General features: G+C 48.9%; 1 protein-coding gene across 1 annotated transcript in view; it reads left to right on the forward strand.

Annotated features, from left to right (window-relative positions):
- Nucleotides 1-23,574, forward strand: part of LOC119978387 (ethanolamine kinase 1-like) — an 84,906-nt gene that overhangs the window by 46,757 nt on the left and 14,575 nt on the right. The window contains exons 4-6 of the mRNA XM_038820001.1: nt 1,666-1,808; nt 20,220-20,303; nt 21,956-22,116. Of these exons, the coding sequence (XP_038675929.1) occupies nt 1,666-1,808; nt 20,220-20,303; nt 21,956-22,116 (388 nt within the window). The remainder of the gene's footprint in view (nt 1-1,665; nt 1,809-20,219; nt 20,304-21,955; nt 22,117-23,574) is intronic.

The raw sequence follows: 23,574 nt of genomic DNA on the forward strand, positions 1-23,574 counted from the left end.
CTGCAGTCTTTAGCGATTTTTGAGAAATTTTACTTCCTTGACAACTAAGACCATTGAATCATGTTCATTCAGCTGGGTACAGGTCTAAAGTGTCGAGGGATAGCCATGAGGGGCATATCTCTCATTTCTCCCTCCCTAATCTCTAGCCCAAGAACAAGTGAGGCCAACTGAGGTGCTTGCTTGTTCCCATGGATTAATTCACTGCCGGCATTGAACTTGGGATCTTTCGTGTCAATATGACTCAGAATCACATGCTGCACTTACCCACGAAGGCACTGTTGATGTGGAAATGCGTGCAATGGAATCCCTGACATGTAAACTGCCAGCTCAGTATAACTATTGACGGGGAAGGGAGAACAGTTTTGGCTTGAATAAAACACCACATTGTACTGGTTAAAAATCAACAATTTCTACAAAAAAAAAAAGGGTTTCCTCAAGGGTTTCACAACAGAATAGGACTGAGCTGCCAAAATCCTGTATGAGCGGCACAAATTAGTCGCGGCTATTGCCCAAGGACCCACAGCAAGCGAAAGATGGAAAGAGAGGAGATTGGGTCTGAGCAATGGAAGCTGCAGTCTTACAGGATCCTGAGGAACTCTCTGTTTTTTGAGAGTGCACATTGAGACTGGCTATGAGCACCTGTATAGGTCCCAATTTTGCCTGTCTCTGGCGTATGTGGAACATTTGCTCTGGACCCCTTCCATAGCTCTTCTATTGACACGTTGATGACTGTTTTGGTGCCACTTCATGTTCTGTTCTGGGCCTCAAAAAATGTATCAATTTCACTTCCAATTTCGACCCCACTATCACCTTCACATGGTCCACCTCCAACACTTCCCTCCCCTTACCTTTCTCCATTTCTGGGGATAGATGGTCCACTAGTATCCATCCCACCAACTCCCACAGCTACCTCAACGACAGCCCTTCACACCCAACATCCCGTAAGGACTCCATCCCATTCTCCCATCTCCTTCAACTCCATCGCATCTATTCCAGTGATGTCACTTTCCAAAACAGTGCTGCTGACATAACGTCATTCTTCCTTAACCGTGGTTTCCCACCCACTTTGACACGGCTCTCAACTTTGTCTGATCCATCACCCAACCCTCGGCTCTCACTCTTTCCCCTCTCACCCAGAACCAGGAAAGGATCCCCTTTGTCCTCAATCTTCACTGCCAGCCGCCGCATTCAAAGAATCATCCTGCATCATTTCCACCAACCCCAGCATGAAGCCATCATCAAACACATCTTTCCCTCACTCCCCCTGTCAGCATTCTGCCAGGACTGTTCCTGCTGGGATACCCTGGTCCACTCCTCCACCACCCCCAGCTCCTCACCCTGTTTCCACAGCACCTTACCACCGTCTTCCTCCCCCCCCCCCCCCAACGGTATAAATCTCATCCCATTTCCAGTTCTCTCCAGCATTGACAAAGAGTCATCCGGACTCAGAACGTTAGCTCCCTTCTCCTCCTTCTCCCCCCCCACCCACCCACCCACCCACCCACCCCACCACACCACACACACACACACACACACACACACACACACACACAGACGCTGTCAGACCTGCTGAGAATGTCCAGCGTTTTCTGTTTTTGTTTCAGGTTCCAGCATAGGCAGTAATTTGCTTTTATTTTAAGCTGATTTTCTTTTGCCTTGCTTCAGGATTCAGCAGAAAGTTCCGCCTTTGGCGACACTGGAGAAGGAAACAGCCTGGATGAAGGATTACCTGTCGGAGCTAAACTCCCCCACAGTCCTTTGCCATAATGACCTCCTGTGCAAGAATATCATCTACAATGAAAAGGAAGGTGAGGACCCAGTCAGCCAGCAGGCCAGCCGTCCCATCACTTCTGCTGTAGCCTGACACGCATTTTGACTGTGTTTAGACAAGTAGAAAATTGGCATCGGCAAGTATATCGAATTACAAGAGTGAGGGCTGATCACTAACCTGAGACTGAATGCGGCGCCAGATCCAAAAGTAACTTGTAGCTGGGCTGGGTCACTGGTCTGTCATTAGCTTCCCTCCTCCTCTGTGAGCCTGACTTCGAGTGGCTATTCCACTCCAGGTGGTTGTTACGTGGTATCTGAGTGACTTCTCCTTAATTGGGTCAGTTTTATTTGCAATGAAATGTTGTGCCTTTCTGTGTAATTGACGTCATTTCACCGAGGGTGTATGAAGATATCAATGGATTTTTATTTTGAACAAACAGTAAGACCAGCAGTTCATTGTGTGCTCGATTGAATAGGCTCCAGCGTATCATTCCTCACTAATAAGTATCTGCTTAAATATTGAAAACGGATGAATGGCAATCCTTTGAGCTGCGTCACATGCTCTTATCACACCCCATTGGTCTGTAATGAGGGCTGTGTTTCTTCCCACTTATGTCATATTTGCCAGAGAAATATGCCTTTAGGCAGCCATCCACTCGCACACTGCCAACATTGTCTCCTGTATATTTGTTTGCCGCACATTCACTTGTGGATGTTGTCACTCTAAAGTCATCTGACCCGTTGCAGCAATACAATGAATAATCTGTTGCCATTGAACTGGCTCCTGTTCACTGAAAATGAAATGAAAATCGCTTATTGTCACGAGTAGGCTTCAATGAAGTTACTGTGAAAAGCCCCTAGTCGCCACATTCCGGCGCCTGTCCGGGGAGGCTGATACGGGAATCGAACCGTGCTGCTGGCCTGCTTGGTCTGCTTTAAAAGCCAGCGATTTAGCCCAGTGAGCTATATCAGCTAAAATGCGAGTGTTTCATTGAGTTGGAATGCCGTGCTGTCAGTCCGATATTCATTATTTGGATTTTTGCTGGGGTCTGCTTTGGGGGTGGCAGTAATGCTGTGCGGATTCACATGTAGGCCAGACCAGGAAAGGATGGCAGATTTCCTTCCTGAAAGGGACATTAGTGAACCTGATGGGTTTTTACGACAATCGGCAATGTCATCATGAGACTTTTAATTCCAGATTTTTGTTGAATTCAAATCTCACCAGGATTTGAACTTGGGTCCCCAGAACATTACTCTGGGTCTTTGGATTACTAGTGCAGTGACAATACCACTAGGCCACGGGCTTTGGAGGTCTGGGGTGGAGATATAAAACATGTTTTTACTACAGGTTTGACCGGTTTGCATCTGGGAAAGGCAAAGAATGTGCTCTTGGGAACAGGATGATAATGATTACACGCTCTTTTAGAGGAGATGGTGCACTGAGAGGCTTGTACAATTCTTAACTGTTTTTTGTCCATTTTTTCATGAATACAGTCATTTTTTTTTTATAAATTTAGATTACCCAATTATTTTTTCTAATTAAGGGGCAATTTAGCATGGTCAATCCACCTACTCTGCACATTTTTTTGGGTTGTGGGGGCGAAACCCACGCAGACACGGGGAGAATGTGCAAACTCCACACGGACAGTGACCCAGAGCCGGGATCGAACCTGGGACCTCAGCGCCGTGAGGCGGTTGTGCTAACCACTAGGCCACCGTGCTGCCCCTTGAATACAGTCATAAGGGGCTGGATTCTCTGATTTGGAGACTGTGCCCACGCCAGCGTGCGAACGGTGGCAGGAAAACTGGCGTTAAACGGCCACCGATTTCCCGTTTTGCTGGGGCTAACAGGACGGCAACGTAGAGCAACTAGCTGCAGATACGGCCCGGAGAATTGCCGGGTCCATGGCTGCGCATGCGCACAGCGGCGGGCTGTAGCGGCCATGCCGTGCTTCATGGCGGATGCCGCTTGCGGACCCGGCCCGTAAAATAGTCCTCCTCTTCAGCCCCACACCGCCCCACCACAGTGCCCCGAGCCCCGAATATGTCCACCCATGCCTGCGGATCCCCCCCCCCCCCCCCCTCTGTGGCGGCACTGGACTCAGTCCATAGCCGCCACACCGAGTTCCCGACGAGTGAGACCATGAGAGACCCACGCCGTCGGGAACTCAGCCGGCCCCCGGGGGGGGGGGGGGGGGGGGGGGGCGTTGGGCCTGAGGCCGTGAATAAGCGGCACAGCGTACTCTCCGGGTAAGCCGCTTTGACGGGGGTGGAGCATCACGGAAGTGATGCCGCCCCCGATTCTGTCAGGAATTTGGCTTCTCCGGCCCGTTGCCGGACGCGATTTCGACGTCGGCGACCGGAGAATCCAACCCGAGGAATCGGAGCAGGAGTAGGCAATTGAGCTCCTCTAGCCTGCTCCGCCGTTCAATATGGTCATGGCTGATCTCTTCTCAGCCTCAACTCCTCCTTCCTCCCCACTCCCCACAATTCTTCATCCCGCTACTAATTAAAAACCTAGCTATCTTCTCCTCACATTTGTTTCGGGTTTTTGGCACCCACTGTACTCTGGGGTCGAGAATGCCACAGATTTGCAACCCTTTGAGTGAAATAATTCCTCCTCATTTCTGTTTCAATCTGCCAGCCCTTGGCCTGAAACTATAGTCTCCCGTTTTAGAATTTCCAACAAGGGGAAGTATCTTGTCAAAAAATCAAATGGTTTGTCTCGGAATCGCCTCCAAATGCCTTTGAAGTTTTTGAGGGTTTTAAACTCTCATTTGTCAGTACTTCTCTACATATAACACACACGGGTTTTGCATCTGATTTGCATTGGCACAATTAACAAAGCCAGACATTAACTTCGCTGGCGGCCATGGTCGCACATTAGGTGGCTCCTGCCCAATGTTGGATGGTTTTGGTCCTTTTACCCCGTTTTGTGGGGTGTTATGCAGATGGAAAGCGAAGGAACAGTGAGAAGTAGTGAGTCTCCTTCAGGGAATATCTAAGCCCTACCAAATGAGTAGCGCAACGAACAAAGGGCGACAATCAGACCAGGAGGACCCTAAAGGTTCGGCAGAGGAAAAGATGGCTGAGAACTCTGAGAGCAGCGTTCACTTTAGCTACTCTCTTCCTTTTCATATATTAGTAGAATCTTTTGCTGTCCATTTTTATATTTTGTGCAAGATTTCTTTCATAATTTACCTTTGCTCCTTTTATTACTTTATTAGTATCCCTTTGTGGGTCTTTAGAATTTTTCCAATCCTCCAGCCTGCCACTGGTCTTTTCAATACGGTATGCCTTCATTTTTTGCCTTCGTTATTTTTAACCTCCTTGCTTAGCCACAGATGCGTTTTCCCCCTCTTGCAATCTTTCTTCCTCTCTGGAATATAGTTTAGTTGGGAGGAACTGGATATCTCCTTAAATGTCTGCCACTCTTCATCAACTGGCAGCACGGTAGCATTGTGGATAGCACAATTGCTTCACAGCTCCAGGGTCCCAGGTTCGATTCCGGCTTGGGTCACTGTCTGTGCGGAGTCTGCACATCCTCCCCGTGTGTGCGTGGGTTTCCTCCGGGTGCTCCGGTTTCCTCCCACAGTCCAAAGATGTGCAGGTTAGGTGGATTGGCCATGATAAAAATTGCCCTTAGTGTCCAAAATTGCCCTTAGTGTTGGGTGGGGTTACTGGGTTATGGGGATAGGGTGGAGGTGTTGACCTTGGGTAAGGTGCTCTTTCCAAGAGCCAGTGCAGACTCGATGGGCTTTGTTTAACGCCAGAACATCAATGTGGAACTCGGGTTTATTGCCCTCAAACTGAATTTGAAATTCAAATATTCAATGAGAATTTGGGCAGCATGGTAGCACAAGTGGATAACACTGTGGCTTCACAGCTCCAGAGTTCCAGGTTCTATACCCGGCTGGGTCACTGTCTGTGCAGAGTCTGCATGTTCTCCCCGTGTCTGCGTGGGTTTCCTCCGGGTGCTCCGGGTTTCCTCCGGGTGCTCCGGGTTTCCTCCCACAGTCCAAAAGACGTGCAGATTAGGTCGATTGGCGATGCTAAATTGCCCTGAGTGTCCAAAAAAGTTTAGGAGGGTTATTGGGTTAGGGGGATAGGGTGGAAGTGCGGGCTTAAATGGGTCGGTGTAGACTCGATGGGCTGAATGGCCTCCTGCTGCACTGCATGTTCTCTGTTCTATGATTATTCTTCTCCAGTGGATCCTTTACGATAAGATCATTAATTGATTCCATCACATTGCAAAATACTAAATCCAAAACAGCCAGTTCCCTGGTTGGTTTGGTCATCTATTGTCCCAAGAAACAGTCCCGAATACATTCCAAGAACTCGCCCCTCCGGTTACCGTTGCCAATTTCATTAAACCAGACCGCATGCATATTTTTCAAAATAAAAAATAATCCAATTATTTTTTTCCTATTAAGAGGCAATTTAGCATGGCCAATCCACCTACCCGGCACATCTTTGGGTTGTGGGGGTGAGACCCACGCAGACACGGGGAGAATGTGCAAACTCCGCGCGTTCAGTGACCCGGGGTTGGGATCGAACCCGGGACCTCGGTGCTGTGAAGCAATAGTGCTAACCACTGGGCCGCAGTGCTTCACACGACAATATACATTTTAAAATCCCCCATGAAAATTGTCTTACCCTTCCTGCCAGCTCCCAGTTTCCCTGTGGTCTCTTTTATAATTCATTTAAGGTATGTAGGTGTCGCTGGTTAGGTCAGCATTTATTGCCCATCCCTAATTGCCCTTCGGAAGTTGGTGGTGAGCTGCCTTCTTGAACCGCTGCAGTCCCTGAGGTGTAGGTATATCTACTGCATTATTCGGGGGAGGGAGTTCCAGGGTGTTGACTCAGTAACAGTGAAGGAAGAGCAATATATTTCTAAGTCAGGGTGGTGAGTGCCTTGGAGGGGAACCTCTAGCTGGTGGGGTTCCCATGTATCTGCTGCTCTTGTCCTTTTAGATGGTAGTAGCCATGGGCTTGGAAGGTGCTGTCTAAGTAACCGTGGCGAGTTACTGAAGAGCATCTTGTGGAGGGCCGGTATATCATGATGGACTGAATGGCCTTGTTCTGAGCTATAACCCATTCTATGATTATGGAGTTTTACACTAACCCACAGGCCCAGCCAGTTCAAGCTGATCCCAGTTGGAGCAGATACTATGTCAGTATGACAGAGAGTGTGCCAACTAATTGCCCATTCCTTACGAATACTGTAATTTTAATGAATGCCAAATGATTCTTGGCTTGTTTCTGTCCTTGCACTGTACCTGTTGATGTTTTTGGCTGTACATCTCCACAGGTGCTATCTCTCACCTGCCCAGTACCTCACCTATACCTCCTACATACACTGGCCTGGATAGTCAGCATTTAAAAAATATTCTTTCATGGCGTTTGGGTGTCACTGGCAAAGCCCATCCCCAATTACCCTTGAACTTAGCGGCTTGCTGGGCCTTATCAGCGAGCAGCCCAGAGTCAACCACATTGCTGCGGATCTGGAGTCACCTTCGCAATTGGCAGATTTCCTTTTCTGAACACATTAGTGAACCTGATGGGTTTCCACAACAATCGATGATATTTGGCATGATCGCCATTACTGAGGCTAGCTTTATATTCCGCATTTATTCATTTGAATTTCAATTCTTACTCTCCCTGCTGCAATCTGAACCTGTGCCGCCAGGTCGTTCGCCTGGGCTTCTGGAGGAGCAGTCCAGTGACACGCGTGAGCACGTGCGGACCGGTCACGGGCGCGCGTGCGCGCACACAGCAGATGCACCAACGCAGAAGCACGCAAATGGCATGCAACCACCTCCTCACACACCATCCGCGCACAGTGCATGCCCACATACGTACATCCTTCTCTGCCCTTGACCTGCATGGGGCAGAGATTGGAGCTGGAGCCCGGCCAGGCTTGTCTCCCATTGAGCCTCAATGATTAATGGGTGATCTAATTGAGATGTTTTATGATGATTAGATAAGGTGCCGGAATTTAGAAACTGAGATGGAGTTAAGCTACCAATCAACCTGAATCTGTTTGAGCGAGGAAGCATGTTGAGGGGGCCAATTGCCTACTCCTGTTCCTATGATCACTTTGGGTGTCAGCCTTGGGTCATTAGGTACCACCATCACCTGAAAGTCCAGGCGGTCCTGGCATTCAAACTGAAGGAGTGATTTGAGCACATAATCCAGGCTGGCATTTCAGTGCAGTACAGAGAGCGTGCTGCTGACTTTTAGCTGTTGCAATAAGACTTTACCAGCTTTTATTTGTAAAATATTCCAGGGCTTTGCTTCAGTCACGAGTTCTCCCCTTGTGCCTTGGCCACCATTCATCCCTCAATCATCGCCTTTGAAACAGATTATCTGGCCAAAATCTCATTGCCGTGCGCAAGTTGGCTGCTCCGGTAGATAATTCCATAACTTCACCACCCTTTTGTGTGAAGAGATTTCTCCCCGTCTCAGTCATAAATGGCCTAACCCATATCCCAAGACTGTGACCCCTTGTTCTAGACCCCCCCCCCCCCCCCCATCCAGTCAGTCCGATCCTGTCAGGACTTCACGCGCTTCAATTAGATCCACCTCCCTTTCTGCTAGATTCCAGCGAATGCAGGGCCAGGCGACCCAATCTTAATCCAAGCTTTTATTTCACCCGCTGTCTTTCTCACACAGTCGAAGCCAATCCCTCTGCCAGCAGCCATGGGATTGGATAAAAGCCTGAGTCAGCTATTGAACCTGGGGCTTACCTAGTTGCGCAATATTGAGTCACCGGGGAAGTACAAAAGAGTTTTTTGACCATGACTAACCAAAAGCTAAGGGAAATGTATTTCAGGCACGCATTGTTCCCTTCCGCATGCTTTGTTTTGAAGCTCAGGCTGCTGATTAATTAATGTTGTTTCTGCTGAATGACATTTGTCAAAACGTCACATCTTTTCAGGGCAGGCAACCTCTGAGTTTTTCAGTTCACTCACTGACAAACGGGTTGTTTTTTTTTAAGTGCGTGGAAAATTTTGATTCTTCCACTGAAGAGAGTTTGTGATTTTTGATTTGAAGACACACTTTCTTCTGTTTGGGAAAAAAAAGCGTGGGTAATTTATATTTAACTCTTTGTTGGGGGGATTGGGTGGAGCGAGTCCTATTCGGGACAAAGAGGGTGATGTATGCTTCGAGGCACGGCTAAGGCTAAGTTCTTTTGCATCGGTTTTTACCAAAGAACGATACAGCACAGCAACAGGCCCTTCGGCCCTCCTGTACCGGTCATGATACCAACCTTTGCCAAAACCCTCAGCACTTCCTTGTGCCGTATCCCTCCATACCCATCCAAATTTCAGGTTATGTCTCTCCCCCTCCCCTCCCCCATGCCTGCCCATGACCTGAAATCCTATCCATGTGTTTGTCAAGATGCCTTTTAAACGCCATTAATGTATCTGCTTCCACAACCTCCCCTGGCAACGTGCTCCAGGCACTCGCCACCCTATGTGTATAAAACCTGCCTCTCACATCTCTAAGCTTTGCCCCACGGACCTTAAACCTATGCCCCCTGGTGAATGACCCTTCCACCCTGGGAAAGAGTGCCTGCCCATCCATTCTAACCATGCTCCTCATAATCTTGTAGACCTCTATTAGGTCACTCCACAACCTCCATCTTTCTAATGAAAACAGTCTAAGTCTGTTCAGCCTCTCCGCATAGCTAACACTCTCCAGACCAGGCAACATCCTGTAAACCTCCATTGCACCCTCTCCAAAGCCTCCACATCCTTCTGTTAGTGTTGCGACTAGAATTGTGCGACCGTACTAAGGTTCAGTACAACTGTAACATGACTTCCAGTTTTTATACTCACTGCCCTGTCCAATAAAGGCAAGCATTCCGTATGCTTTCTTGACTATCTTGTCCACCTGTGTTGCAACCTTCAATGATCTGTGGGCCTGCACACCGAGATCTATCTGGCTTTCTATATTCCGAAGCGTTTTGCCATTTACGGTATATTTCCCTCTATGTTAGACCTACCAAAATGCATTACCTCACATTTGTCCGGATTAAACTCCATTCACCATTTTTCTGCCCAAGTCTCCCACCCATCTATGTCCTGCTGTATCCTCTGACAATCTTCAACCCTATCTGCCACTCCACCGACCCTGATGTCATCAGTGAACTTACTAATCAGACCAGCTACATTTTCCTCCAAATCGTTTATGTACACCACAAACAACAGAGGCCCCAGCACAGATCCCTGTGGAACACCACTAGTCACAACCTTCCATTTAGAAAAATACCCTTCTATTGCTACCCTTTGCCTTCTGTGACCGAGCCAGTTCTGTATCCATCTTACCACCTCACCTCTGATCCCGTGTGACTTCACCTTTTATACCAGTCTGCCATGAGGCACTTTGTCAAAGGCTTTACTGAAGTCCATGTAAACAACATCCACCACCTTCCCCTCATCAATCTTCTTTGTTACCTCCTGAAAAAACTCGATCAAGTTAGTGAGGCACGGACTCCCCTTCACAAAACCATGCTGTCTATTGCTTATGAGTCCATCTGTTTCCAAATGGGTATAAATCCCTTCCCTGAGAATTCTCTCCAATAATTTACAAACTACTGATGTGAGGCTCACCGGCCTATAGTTTCCAGGATTATCCCTGCTACCTTTCTTAAACAGCGGTATCACATTAGCTATTCTCCAGTCCACTGGGATCTCACCTGTAGCCAATGAGGATACAAAGATGTCAGCCAAGGCCCCAGCAATTTCCTCCGTTGCTCCCACATCTCTCTGTGTGACAAGAAGTTGCAAAGACTCGCAACCTTCTGAGAGAAGAAATTCCTCCTCCTCCTCATCTTAAATTGGCACCCGTTTATTCCGAGACTCTGCCCTCTGGTTAAGCTCCTTAAGAATCCGATATGGTTCAATGAGATCACCTCATTCTTCTAAATTTCAATGATTAGAATCTCAACCTGTTTAACCTTTGCTCATAAGACAACCCCTCCTCACCGGGGATCATCCAGTGAACCCTCTCTGTACCACCTTCACTAAAATAATATCTTTCTTTAAAGAGACAAAAGGTTTTGTCTCCTTGCAATCATGTCCATGTAATGTCGATGAGATTATATCCATTTGCCTCTATTCGCTGTCAGTTCGAGTACTTTCTTCCGAATGCATGAATGTATCTTCATGCATTAAGATACAAAGCATTTAGGATTGTCTTTTTGCCATTTTTAATCATCCTAACTTTTTTTTGTACTGTGGCCCTATTTGCCCCTCACCCTCGATGACACCATCTACCATTTATGTATTTTGCTGTTCTTTTATTGCTATCCTTGTTTCTCTTTCCTCTGTCACCCTGCTTAGGCTCCCACCCCCCTGCCAATCCAGCTGAAGCCGTCCCCAACCACACGAGCAGATACTTGCCCCCGGACATCAGTTCTGCTCCTACCCAGGTGTAACCCGTCCAGTTTGTACTGATCCCACCCCCCCCTCAGGACCGGTCCCGATGTCTCCGGAATCTGAAAACCTCCACCTCGCACCATCTCTTCCGCCATCTATTTATCGATAACAAGAACAATATAGGATCAGAAGGCATAGAATCTCTGTGGGTAGAGTTGAGAAATCACAAAGGTAAAAAGACCCTGATGGGAGTTATGTACAGACCCCCTAGCAGTAGTCAGGATGTGGGGCAGAAAATAAATCAGGAGATAGAAAAGGCATGTAAAAAAGGCAATATTACAATAATCATGGGGGACTTCAATATGCAGGTGGACTGGGAAAATTAGGTTGGTAGTGGATCCCAAGAAATGGAATTTGTGGAATGTCTAAGAGATGGTTATTTGGAGCAGCTTGTGACAGAGCCTACTAGGGAACAGGCAATTCTGGATTTGGTGATGTGTAATGAGGCAGACTTGATTTGGGAACTTAAGATGAAGGAACCCTTAGGGAGCAGTGATCATAATATTATCCTGCAGTTTGAGAGGGAGAAGCTGCAATCAGATGTAACAGTATTCCAATTAAACAAGAGGAACTACAAAGACATGAGGGAGGAGCTGGCCAGAGTTGATTGGAGAAGGAGCCAAACAGGGAAGACAGTGGAACAGCAATGGCAGGAGTTTTTGGGGGTTATTAGGGAGGCACAACAGAAATTCATCCCAAGGAGGAGGAAACATGCTAAGGGGAGAACAAGGCATCCGTGGCTGACGAGGGATGTCAAGGACAGCACAAAGGCTAAAGAAAAAGCATACAAAGTGGCGAGGATTAGTGGGAAACCAGAGGATTGGGAAGCCTTTAAAAGCGAGCAGAGGACAACTAAAAAAGCAATAAGGGGGGAGAAGATGAAGTACGAGTGCAAGTTAGCTAGGAAGAGATTGTTTCAATATATAAAAGGTAAGAGAGAGGCAAAAATAGACATTGGACCACTGGAAAATGTGGCTGGAGAAGTAATAATAGGAAACAAACAAATGGCAGATGAACTGAATAGTTACTTTGTATCAGCCTTCACGGTGGAAGACACCAGTGGGATGCCAGAGCTCCAGGAGAACCAGGGGGCAGAGGTGAGTGCAGTGACCATTACTAAGGAGAAGGTTCTCGGGAAACTGAAAGGTCTGAAGGTGGATAAGTCACCTGGACCAGATGGATTACACCCCAGGGTCCTAAAAGAGATAGCTGAGGAAATTGTGGAGGCATTAGTGATGATCTTTCAGGAATAACTGGAGGCGGGAAGAGTCCCAGAGGACTGGATGGTGGCTAATGTAGCATTACTGTTTAAGAAGGGAGGGAGGCAGAAGATGGGAAATTATAGGCCGGTTAGCCTGACTTTGGTCATTGGTAAGATTTTAGAGTCTGTTATTGAAGATGAGATCGCAAAGCAGTTGGAAGTGCATGGTAAAATAGGACTGAGACAGCACGGCTTTGTCAAAGGGAGGTCGTGTCTGACAAATCTGTTAGAGTTCTTTGAGGAGGTAACAAGCAAGTGAGACAAAGGCGAATCAGTGGACGTGACTTATTTAGATTTCCAGAAGGCCTTTGACAAGGTGCCGCATAGGAGACTTTTAACTCGGTTAAAAGCCCATGGTGTTAAGGGTAAGATCCTGGCATGGATACAGGATTGGCTGACTGGCAGAAGGCAAAGAGTGGGGATAAAGGGGTCATTTTCAGGATGGCAGCTGGTGACTAGTGGTGTGCCTCAGGGGTCTGTGCTGGGACCACAACTTTTCACAATATACATTAATGATCTGGAAGAAGGTACTGAAGGCACTGTTGCTAAGTTTGCAGATGATACAAAGATCTGTAGAGGGACAGGTAGTACTGAGGAAGCAAGGTGGCAGCAGAAGGACTTGGACAAGCTAGGAGAGTGGGCAATGAAGTGTGAAATGAAATACAATGTGGAAAAGTGTGAGGTTGTGCACTTTGGAAGGGGGAATCTAGGCACAGACTATTTTCTAAATGGGGAAAGGCTCCGGAAAGCAAGATACTGCGAGGCCTGGATAGAGTGAACGTGGAGAGGATGTCTCCACTTGTAGGAAAAACTAGAACTAGAGGACACCATCTCAGATTAAAGGGACAATCCTTTAAAACAGAGATGAGGAGGATTTTTTTCACGCAGAGGGTGGTGAATCTGCGGAACTCTTTGCCGCAGAAGGCTGTGGAGGCCAAATCACTGAGTGTCTTTAAGGCAGAGATAGATGGCTTCTTGATTTATATGGGGATCACGGGTTATGGGGAGAAGGCAGGAGAATGGGGATGAGAAAGTATCAGCCATGATTGAATGGTGGAGCAGGCTCGAAGGGCCAAGTGGCCTAATTCTGCTCCTATGTTTTATGGTCCAACATATCCTGTTGTTTTTACTCTGCCTAGCACCTGCTGCTGGTAGTAACACTGAGGTCACTGCTTTTGAGGCCTACTTTCCAACTTACTTCTTAACTTTCTGCTTTCCGGACCTCGTCCCTTTTTTAACCAATGTTGTTTTTACCGCTGGCGGTTCACACTCCCCCTCCGGAATGTTCTGTAACTGTTCCAAGACGTCCTTGACCCAAGCGCCAGGGAGGCCACATACCATCCTGGAGTTTTGTTTGCAGCCACAGAAATGCCTGTCTATTCCCCTTGCAGTTGAATCCCCTATAGCTATTGCATTCCCACACTTTTTACTCCTCCCCTATGCAGCAGAGCCACCCATGGTGCAATGTGGCTGCTATCACTTGAGAAACTATTTCCCTCGAGATTATCCAAAGGGGTTATATCTGTTTTGCAGAGGAATGAACAAAGAACAAAGAAAATTACAGCACAGGAACAGACCCTTCAGCCCTCCCAGCCTGCGCCGATCCAGATCCTTTATCTAAACCTGTCGCCTATTTTCCAAGGGTCTACTTCCCTCTGTTCCCTGCCCGTTCATATATCTGTCCAGATGCATCTTAAATGATGCTATCGTGCCCACCTCTACCACCTCCGCTGGCAAAGCGTTCCAGGCACCCACCACCCTCTGTGTAAAAAAACTTTCCACGCACATCTCCCTTAAACTTTCCCCCTCTCACCTTGAAATCGTGACCCCTTGTAATTGACACCCCCACTCTTGGAAAAAGCTTGACTCTATCCACCCTGTCCATACTTCTCATAATTTTGTAGACCTCAATCAGGTCCCCCCCTCAACCTCTGTCTTTCCAACGAAAACAATCCTAATCTACTCAACCTTTCTTCATAGCTAGCACCCTCCATACCAGGCAACATCCTGGTGAACCTCCTCTGCACCCTCTCTAAAGCATCCACATCCTTCTGGTAATGTGGCGACCAGAACTGCACGCAGTATTCCAAATGTGGCCTAACCAAAGTCCTATACAACTGTAACATGACCTGCCAACTCTTGTACTCAATACCCCGTCCGATGAAGGCAAGCATGCTGTATTCCTTCTTGACCACTCTATCGACCTGCATTGCCACCTTCAGGGTACAATGGACCTGAACTCCCAGATCTCTCTGTACATCAATTTTCCCCAGGACTCTTCCATTGACCATATAATCCGCTCTTGAATTAGATCTTCCAAAATGCATCACCTCGCATTTGCCTGGATTGAACTCCATCTGCCATTTCTCTGCCCAACTCTCCAATCTATCTATATTTTTCTGTATTCTCTGACAGTCCTCCTCGCTATCTGCAACTCCACCAATCTTAGTATCATCTGCAAACTTGCTAATCGGACCACCTATACCTTTGTCCAGATCATTTATGTATATCACAAACAAATGACCATAAGAGATTCCTGCACGGCCTGCCTAGTCCTCTTGCCCTGAGGGGAATGCGGTGGATGTTGTTTGTCTGGATTCTAATGATGTCCTTGGCAAATTACCACATAAAAGGCCAATTAACAAAACCGGGCTTATGCAAATCGAGGGTCAGTGCTTAATTGGATAGTTAAAAACTGGCTGAAGGATTGAAAACAGTTAGTCGTGGTAAATAGTAAATTTTCCGACTGGAGGTTGGTAGTCAGTGGTGCTTCCCAAGGATTAGTGTTGGGACTACTGCTTTTTTTGTTATTTCTAAATGATTTGGATCATTGAATCTTGAGCAAAATCTCAAAATTTGCCGATGATAACAAATTGGGAGAAATGGAAAACAGTGAGGATGATATGAATTGCCCGGGACGTTGTAATGTTCTTGTTGGATGGCTTGATTTATATTACAAGAACAGCTGTAGCTAAAGCTTTAAACGATTTATTAACATTAACTGTGGGTCAAATATATACAAAACAACAGATGAATAGTAGTATGAACATGCACAAGCAACCTCTCCCCCAGCTCCCGAATCAGTCTGGGATCATCTGACTCTAACATTCACTTGTATACTAATGAGACTCCTGGTGGTCAGTCGGTTACAACACAACCATGATATCACTACAGACATTGCATCGATAAGCTAGCAGCAGAATAGGCAGACAACAGCAGATGAAATATAATGCCGAGAAGTGATACATTTTGACAGGAGAGATAGGGAGAGGCAATATAGATTGTTCTCCTTGGAGCAAAGAAGATTGATGGGAGACTTGAAGGAGGTATATAAGATTGTCAGGCTTGGACAACAATCTTTATTATTGTCACAAGTCGGCTTACATTAACACTGCAATGAAGTTACTGTGAAAATCCCCTAGTCGCCACATTCCGGCGCCTGTTCGGGTACACGGAGGGAGAATTCAGAATGTCCAATTCACCTAACAGCACGTATTTCGGGACTTGTGGGAGGAAACTGGAGTACCCTGGAGGAAACCCCCACAGACACGGGGAGAACATGCAGACTCCGCACAGTGACCCAAGCCGGGAATTGAACCTGGGTCCCTTGTGCTGTGAAGCAATAGTGCTAGCCACTATGCCGCTGTGCTGCCTTGCCAAGACACACACGGTTGGGGTGAAAAAGTAGTATAATATCTTTTCTTGTTTAGTCGATGTTTATTGTTTTGTTAAAAGTTCATCAGCTGGCTCTTGTGACTCTGTTCAGTAGCCACCCTCCATTTTCTAAGCAAAAAATAAATGGTACGATCTCCCAAGCCAGCTTGTACCCTGAGCTGTTCAGTGGCAACATCGGCTACTCGTGTAACAGTTATGATGATAGCGTTAGATGAAGAGAGATGGGAGGAGGCTTGAGTGGAGCATGAACACCAGCACAGGCTCGTTGGGCCGAATGGCCTGTTTCTGTACCTTTATGTCCCGTGCAAACTATGTAAAAACTCGTCTGCAATGTTGAAATGGCTATGAACTGAAAAACACGGAATGCTGTACACTACTTCAGAAATCTCCTCAATGACCAACCTTAATTTTTCAAAAACTAAAGCTCTATAATAAGAGCGGCTTGGGTAAGGCTGAGGGCGGAGCGGCTTGACCAAAAATATCAACAGAGGCCAAAACTCAATCTCGTGATTGAATGACAGATCCCTAATGACGTGTAATTTTGTTAGTAATATAGCTAAATATTTTATTTAAAAGTAATTTGGGGTACGGTGAAGATATTTCATGCGTGCGATATTCTCCCTATTGGGTGTCAGCGGTGACACTCGCGCCTCCAAATCGGTTGGTTGTGGGTTCAAGATGCACCCCAGGGGCGTGAGCACACTTTCCAAGCTTGTCGTCCAGTGCAGGCTGAGGGAGTGCTGCTATGTCAGAGGTGCCATTTTACAGATGAGCCATTTAAACCATGGCCTCTTCCGTCCAGGCTCCCAAAAGCCCCAGATTTCACGGGACCGTCCCGCGGTTGAGGTGGTTGTCCCGTGCCCTGCGTTGAGTCCGCAGCTGGACAACGACCCCTCCCCCCGTCCCAGTCTTCACAGTCTACACAGCACACACCTCCTGGTCCTCCATCCCAAAACGTCCCTTGTCTTTTTTTTAATCTCTCCGACGGTTAGGCAAGGGCAGCACGGTAGCATGGTGGTTAGCATAAATGCTTCACAGCTCCAGGGTCCCAGGTTTGGTTCCCGGCTTGGGTCACTGTCTGTGTGGAGTCTGCACGTCCTCCCCGTGTGTGTGTGGGTTTCCTCTGGGTGCTCCGGTTTCCTCCCACAGTCCAAAGATGTGCGGGTTAGGTGGATTGGCCATGATAAATTGCCCGTAGTGTCCTAAAAAAAAAGTAATGTAGGTGGGGGGGGGGGGGGGGGGGGGGGGGGGGGGGGGGGGGTTGTTGGTGGGTTACGGGTATAGGGTGGATACGTGGGTTTGAGTAGGGTGATCATTGCTCGGCACAACATCGAGGGCCGAAGGGCCTGTTCTGTGCTGCACTGTTCTATGTTCTATGTGAAAGATCCTGAAAAGAAGATCAGGGAGTTGCCCTCAGGATCCTGGCCACCCTTTATTTCTGATACAAAGCCAATGGTTAGCATATTGCATGTCTGTGAGTTTATACATTGGCGACAGCATTCTGTGCATTACATCAGCATCTACAAAGCTCCGAGGAGTCATAATGCACTCGATACTTTCAATCTGTTTCTCTCTTCCTGGAGGCTGCCTGACCGGCTGAGTGTTTCCAGCACTTTGCTCTCTTTTACAAAAAGTACTTCATGGGCTGTAAAGCCCTTTGGGATGTCCCGAGGTTGTGGAAGGTGAGATATAAATTCAGTAATCTCTCAGTTGAATTTTCTATTCGCACAAAACTAATTTTTACACGACTAATAAAATGGTTTACGAATGGAAACCCTTTTCCTGAACCGGTGTAGTTTTTAAGAAAATGGATGGAGGCATCGCTTGGGGTTGTCATCTCTAATTGGCTTTGAGAGGGTAATGGGGGGCTGCGGACTTCACTGTGGTGTAGGTACAACCACAGTGCGGTTAGGAAGTGAGTTTCAGAATGTTGACTCCAGGACAACAAAATAAGTTCAGTATGTTGCAAATTTCCCCTCTCCCCAATACTTCTCCATCTCCCTCCCTCCATCTCCCTCCCTCTCTACCTTCCATCTCCCTCCCTCCCTTCCATCTCCCTCCCTCCCTTCCATCTCCCTCCCTCCCTTCCATCTCCCTCCCTCCCTTCCATCTCCCTCCCTTCCATCTCCCTCTCTCTCACGCTCTCTCTCCCTCTCTCTCTCCCTCTCTCTCTTCCTCTCTCTCTCCCGATCTCTCTCCCTCCCTCTCTCCCTTCCATCTCCCTCCCTCCCATGCTCTCCCTCCCCCTCTCTCTTCCTCTCTCTCTCCCGATCTCTGTCCCTCCCCCTCTCCCTCCGTCCCTCTCTCTGTCCAATCTCCCTCCCTCCCTCTCTCTCTCCCTCCTTCGCATGCTCCCTCTCTCTCCCCATTCCCCTCTCGTTCTCCACATTCTCCCCTCTCCCTCGCTCTCCCCATCCCTCTTTCTTGCTCTCTCTTCCCAGCCCTCTCGCGTTCTTTCTCTCCCCATCCCTCGCGCTCGCAATCTCTCTCCCTCCCCAATCTCTTGCTTGCACTCTCCCCGCCCCTCTCTCTTTCCCCGCCCCTCTCTCTTTCCCCGCCCCTCTCTCTTTCCCCGCCCCTCTCTCTTCCCCGCCCTCTCTCTTTCCCCCCCCTCTCTCTTTCCCCCCCCTCTCTCTTTCCCACCTCTCTCTTTCCCCGCCCCTCTCTCTTTCCCCCCCTCTCTCTTCCCGCCCCTCTCTCTTTCCCCGCCCCCCTCTCTTTCCCCCCCCCCTCTCTTTCCCCGCCCCCCTCTCTTTCCCCGCCCCCCTCTCTTTCCCCGCCCCCCTCTCTTTCCCCGCCCCTCTCTCTCTCCCCGCCCCTCTCTCTCCCCGCCCCTCTCTCTCTCCCCGCCCCTCTCTCTCTCCCCGCCCCTCTCTCTCTCCCCGCCCTCTCTCTCTTTCCCCGCCCCTCTCTCTTTCCCCGCCCCTCTCTCTTTCCCCCGCCCCCCTCTCTCTTTCCCCCGCCCCTCTCTCTTTCCCCGCCCCTCTCTCTTCCCCGCCCCTCTCTCTCCCCGCCCCTCTCTCTTTCCCCGCCCCTCTCTCTTTCCCCGCCCCTCTCTCTTTCCCCGCCCCTCTCTCTTTCCCCGCCCCTCTCTCTTTCCCCGCCCCTCGCTCTCTCTCCCGCCCCTCTCTCTCTCCCCGCCCCTCTCTCTCTCTCCCCCGCCCCTCTCTCTCTCTCCCCCGCCCCTCTCTCTCTCTCCCCCGCCCCTCTCTCTCTCTCCCCCGCCCCTCTCTCTCTCTCCCCCGCCCCTCTCTCTCTTTCCCCGCCCCTCTCTCTTTTCCCCCCCCCCTCTCTCTTTCCCCGCCCCCCCTCTCTTCCCCGCCCCCCTCTCTTCCCCGCCCCCCCCCCTCCCTGTGTGTGCGTGGGTTTCCTCCGGGTGCTCCGGTTTCCTCCCACAGTCCAAAGGTGTGCAGGTTAGGTGGATTGGCCATGATAAATTGCCCTTAGTGTCCAAAATTGCCCTTAGTGTTGGGTGGGGTTACTGGGTTATGGGGATAGGGTCGGGTGCAGACTCGATGGGCTGAATGGCCTCCTTCTGCACTGTAAATTCTATGAATTGTCTCTTCCCCGCCCCCCCCTCTCTTTCCCCCCCCCCCCCCCCCCCCCCTCTCCCCACATTGGGTAATGTTAAGGGAGTGAAGTATCAAATAAGAAACTAGACTAACACAGAGATAGACAAACTTTGATTCTTTTTTTTCCCCAATTAAGGGGCAATTTAACGTGGCCAATCGACCTAACCTGCACATCTTTGGGTTGTGCCCACGCAAACACGCGGAGAATGTGCAAACTCCACACGGACAGTGACCCGTAGCCGGGATCGAATGTGGAATTTCGCTGTGATTTGTTTGATGTTGTTCATAGTGCGTCTGAGCAGAGCAAAGTGAATCTATAAACAGTGCAGCGAGAATCAGGATTTGTGGCAAATTTCTTGAAAAAACAAAGACGTGAAATACTTTAAAATGTGAGCCCTGGTTCCATGGTACAGCACCAGGCTCGATGAAGTTCCACTGTCTTGGTATCCGTGATAATGAGTTGGTTTTTACTAACACTAGTTACTTATTTGTTAGGTTGGGTGAAGTTCATTGACTACGAGTATTCCGGTTACAACTACCAGGCCTTCGATATTGGAAATCATTTCAACGAATTTGCAGGTGAGTGTTTAATAAACTGCAGCTTCTCCAGAGTTTGGGTCGCAGCAGCGATATCCAGGAACCCACCTTCCAACACCGACTCTGAGAGAAACTAAAAAGGTTCCCATTGACCAAGAATGGAACTGGACCAATATATATATATATATAAATACTGTGGCTACAACAGCTGGCCAGAGGCTGGGAATTCTGCAGACTGTAACCTATCTTCTGAAGGCCCAAAGCCTATCCACCATGTACAAGGCACAAGTCAGGAGTGTGATGGAATACTCTCCACTTGCCTGGATGAGTGCAGCTCCAACAACACACAAGACGCACAACGCCATCCAGGGCAAAGTAGCCCCACTTGATTGGCACCCATCCACCATCAACGTTCACTCCCTCCACCGCCCTCACACAGCGTATGTGTGTACCATCTGCAAGATGCACTGCAGCAACTCACCGAGGCTCTTTTGACAGCCTCTTCCAAACCCACAATCTCCGCCATCTAGTTGGTCAAGGGCATCAAATGCACAAGCATGCCAGCGCCTGGAGGTTCCCCTCCAAGTCACGCACCATCCTGACTTGAAATGTATCGCCGGTCCTTCACTGTCACTGGGTCCTAAATCCTGGAACTCCCTGCCTAACAGCGCGGTGGGTGTACTTACAGCATAGGGACTGCAGCGATTCAAGAAGGCAGCTCACCGTCGCCTTCTCGTGGGCAATTAGGGATGGGCAATAAGTGCCGGCCTAGCCAGAAACAAAAAGCTATTTAATTAATACCTCTCCTACTCTCTCTCTCCCCCATTGCCCTAATATATTACAATTCCATTTTTTACTTACTACTAAATCTGCTTCCACCACCTTTTCAGCCAGTTCATTCCAGATTATAGAGTCAAAGTGGAATCTTTCCCTGACTATCTTTTGCCAATTACCTTAAATCTGTGTCGTTGCATTATTAGCCTCAAAATCTGACCTGTGAAAACTTATAGTTCTGAATCGTCTGCTACATCCCCACTTAACCTTCCTCTCTAAGGTTACCAACCAGAGTTCCTCCAGGACTCTCCACATAACCAAGTTCTCTCACTCCCGGTCCCATTGCAGTAAATCCTTTCCTCGCCTTCCCCGTGGCCGTGACATCCTTCAGGACATGTGGTGCCCAGAACTGATTGTCTTAATTCTTCCCTTTCTGAACAATGTTTCAGTCACTCTGTCCACGCACCATCTCACGCAATAATAATAATCATCTTTATTAATGTCACAAGTAGGCTTACGTTAGCACTGCAATGAAGTTACTGTGCAAAGCCCCTAGTTGCCACACTCCGGCGTCTGTTCGGGTACACTGAAGGAGAATTCAGAATGTCCAAATTACCAACAGCACGTCTTGCGGGACTTATGGGAGGAAACCGGAGCACCCGGAGGATTCCCAACCAGACACGGAGAGAACGTGCAGACTCCGCACAGACAGTGACCCAAGCCGGGAATCGAACCTGGGACCCTGGAGCTGTGAAGCGACAGTGCTAACCACTGTGCTACCGCGCTATCCCAATATAAACCTTTCTGCCACTTCAGGACAACTTGTGTTCAACAGTTCCTCTGGTCGACATACGCGATGGTGTGGCTGGGTTGTGTATACTGGACAGTTATTTATGTAATGCTGCCTCTCTTTGTGCTAGGAGTGAACGAGGTAGACTACAGCTTGTATCCAGACCAAGCCTTACAGTTTCAATGGTTGAGAATCTATCTCGAGGCCTGCAAGCGATTTACCAAGAAGGGAGGCGAGGTCACCGACAAAGAAGTGCACACCCTCTATGTCCAGGTCAACAAATTCTCTTTAGTAAGTACGGCATGGCAACCCAAATCAAGAAAACCCAGGTCACAGTAACTCTATAGGTCAGATTTCCCACCTGCACCTGCAACTTCTTACAGAGGAAATCTCTTCTGGTGTTATTGGGGGGGGGGGGGGGATGTTCCATTTTATAGTCAAGCCTTGAGGTTACCAGGATTAGTATCTCAGGGCAAAGGGATGGGTAGAGCGAGAGAGAGACGGACAGAGAGAGAGAGACGGACAGAGAGAGAGAGAGAGACGGACAGAGAGAGAGAGAGACGGACAGAGAGAGAGAGAGACGGACCGAGAGAGAGAGAGAGACGAGAGAGAGAGAGAAAGAGGGACGGACCGAGAGAGAGAGAGAGAGAGAGGGACGGACCGAGAGAGAGAGAGAGGGAGACGGACCGAGAGAGAGAGAGAGGGAGACGGACCGAGAGAGAGAGAGAGAGACGGACCGAGAGAGAGAGACGGACCGAGAGAGAGAGAGAGAGACGGCCGAGAGAGAGAGAGAGAGAGAGAGAGAGAGAGACGGTCCGAGAGAGAGAGACGGTCCGAGAGAGAGAGAGAGACGGACCGAGTGAGAGAGAGAGAGAGACGGACCGAGAGAGAGAGAGAGACGGACCGAGAGAGGGAGACGGGGACCGAGAGAGAGAGAGAGACGGGGACCGAGAGAGAGAGAGAGACGGACCGAGAGAGAGAGAGACGGACCGAGAGAGAGAGAGAGAGACGGACCGGAGAGAGAGAGAGAGAGAGAGACGGACCGAGAGAGAGAGAGAGACGGACCGAGAGAGAGAGAGAGACGGACGTAGAGAGAGAGAGAGGACGGACCGAGAGAGAGAGAGAGACGGACCGAGAGAGAGAGAGAGAGACGGACCGAGAGAGAGAGAGAGACGGACCGAGAGAGAGAGAGAGACGGACCGAGAGAGAGAGAGAGACGGACCGAGAGGAGAGAGAGAGACGGACCGAGAGAGAGAGAGAGACGGACCGAGAGAGAGAGAGAGACGGACCGAGAGAGAGAGAGAGACGGACCGAGAGAGAGAGAGAGACGGACCGAGAGAGAGAGAGAGAGAGAGAGACGGACCGAGAGAGAGACGGACCGAGAGAGAGAGAGAGAGAGAGAGACGGACCGAGAGAGAGAGAGAGAGACGAGAGAGAGAGAGAGAGAGAGACGGACCGAGAGAGAGAGAGAGAGACGGACCGAGAGAGAGAGACGGACCGAGTGAGAGAGAGAGAGATGGACGGACACAGACAGACAGACAGGCATTGTTAACATTGCTCTTTGCAGTCAAGATGTGGGCAAATTCAAAAGTAAAATAGTTCATTCTGAGCTTCATCAGGATAAGCAACTTATAATATGCCCCAAGACACGTCGCAGCAACATTACCAACCCAACCTTGATTCATAAGGAGATATTAGGAGAGCGTGACTAAACGCTTGGTCGAAATGGTGGGTTTTAAGGAGGAGGGG

Source organism: Scyliorhinus canicula, chromosome 15, assembly GCF_902713615.1.
Source record: "Scyliorhinus canicula chromosome 15, sScyCan1.1, whole genome shotgun sequence".
Lineage (NCBI taxonomy): Eukaryota > Metazoa > Chordata > Chondrichthyes > Carcharhiniformes > Scyliorhinidae > Scyliorhinus > Scyliorhinus canicula.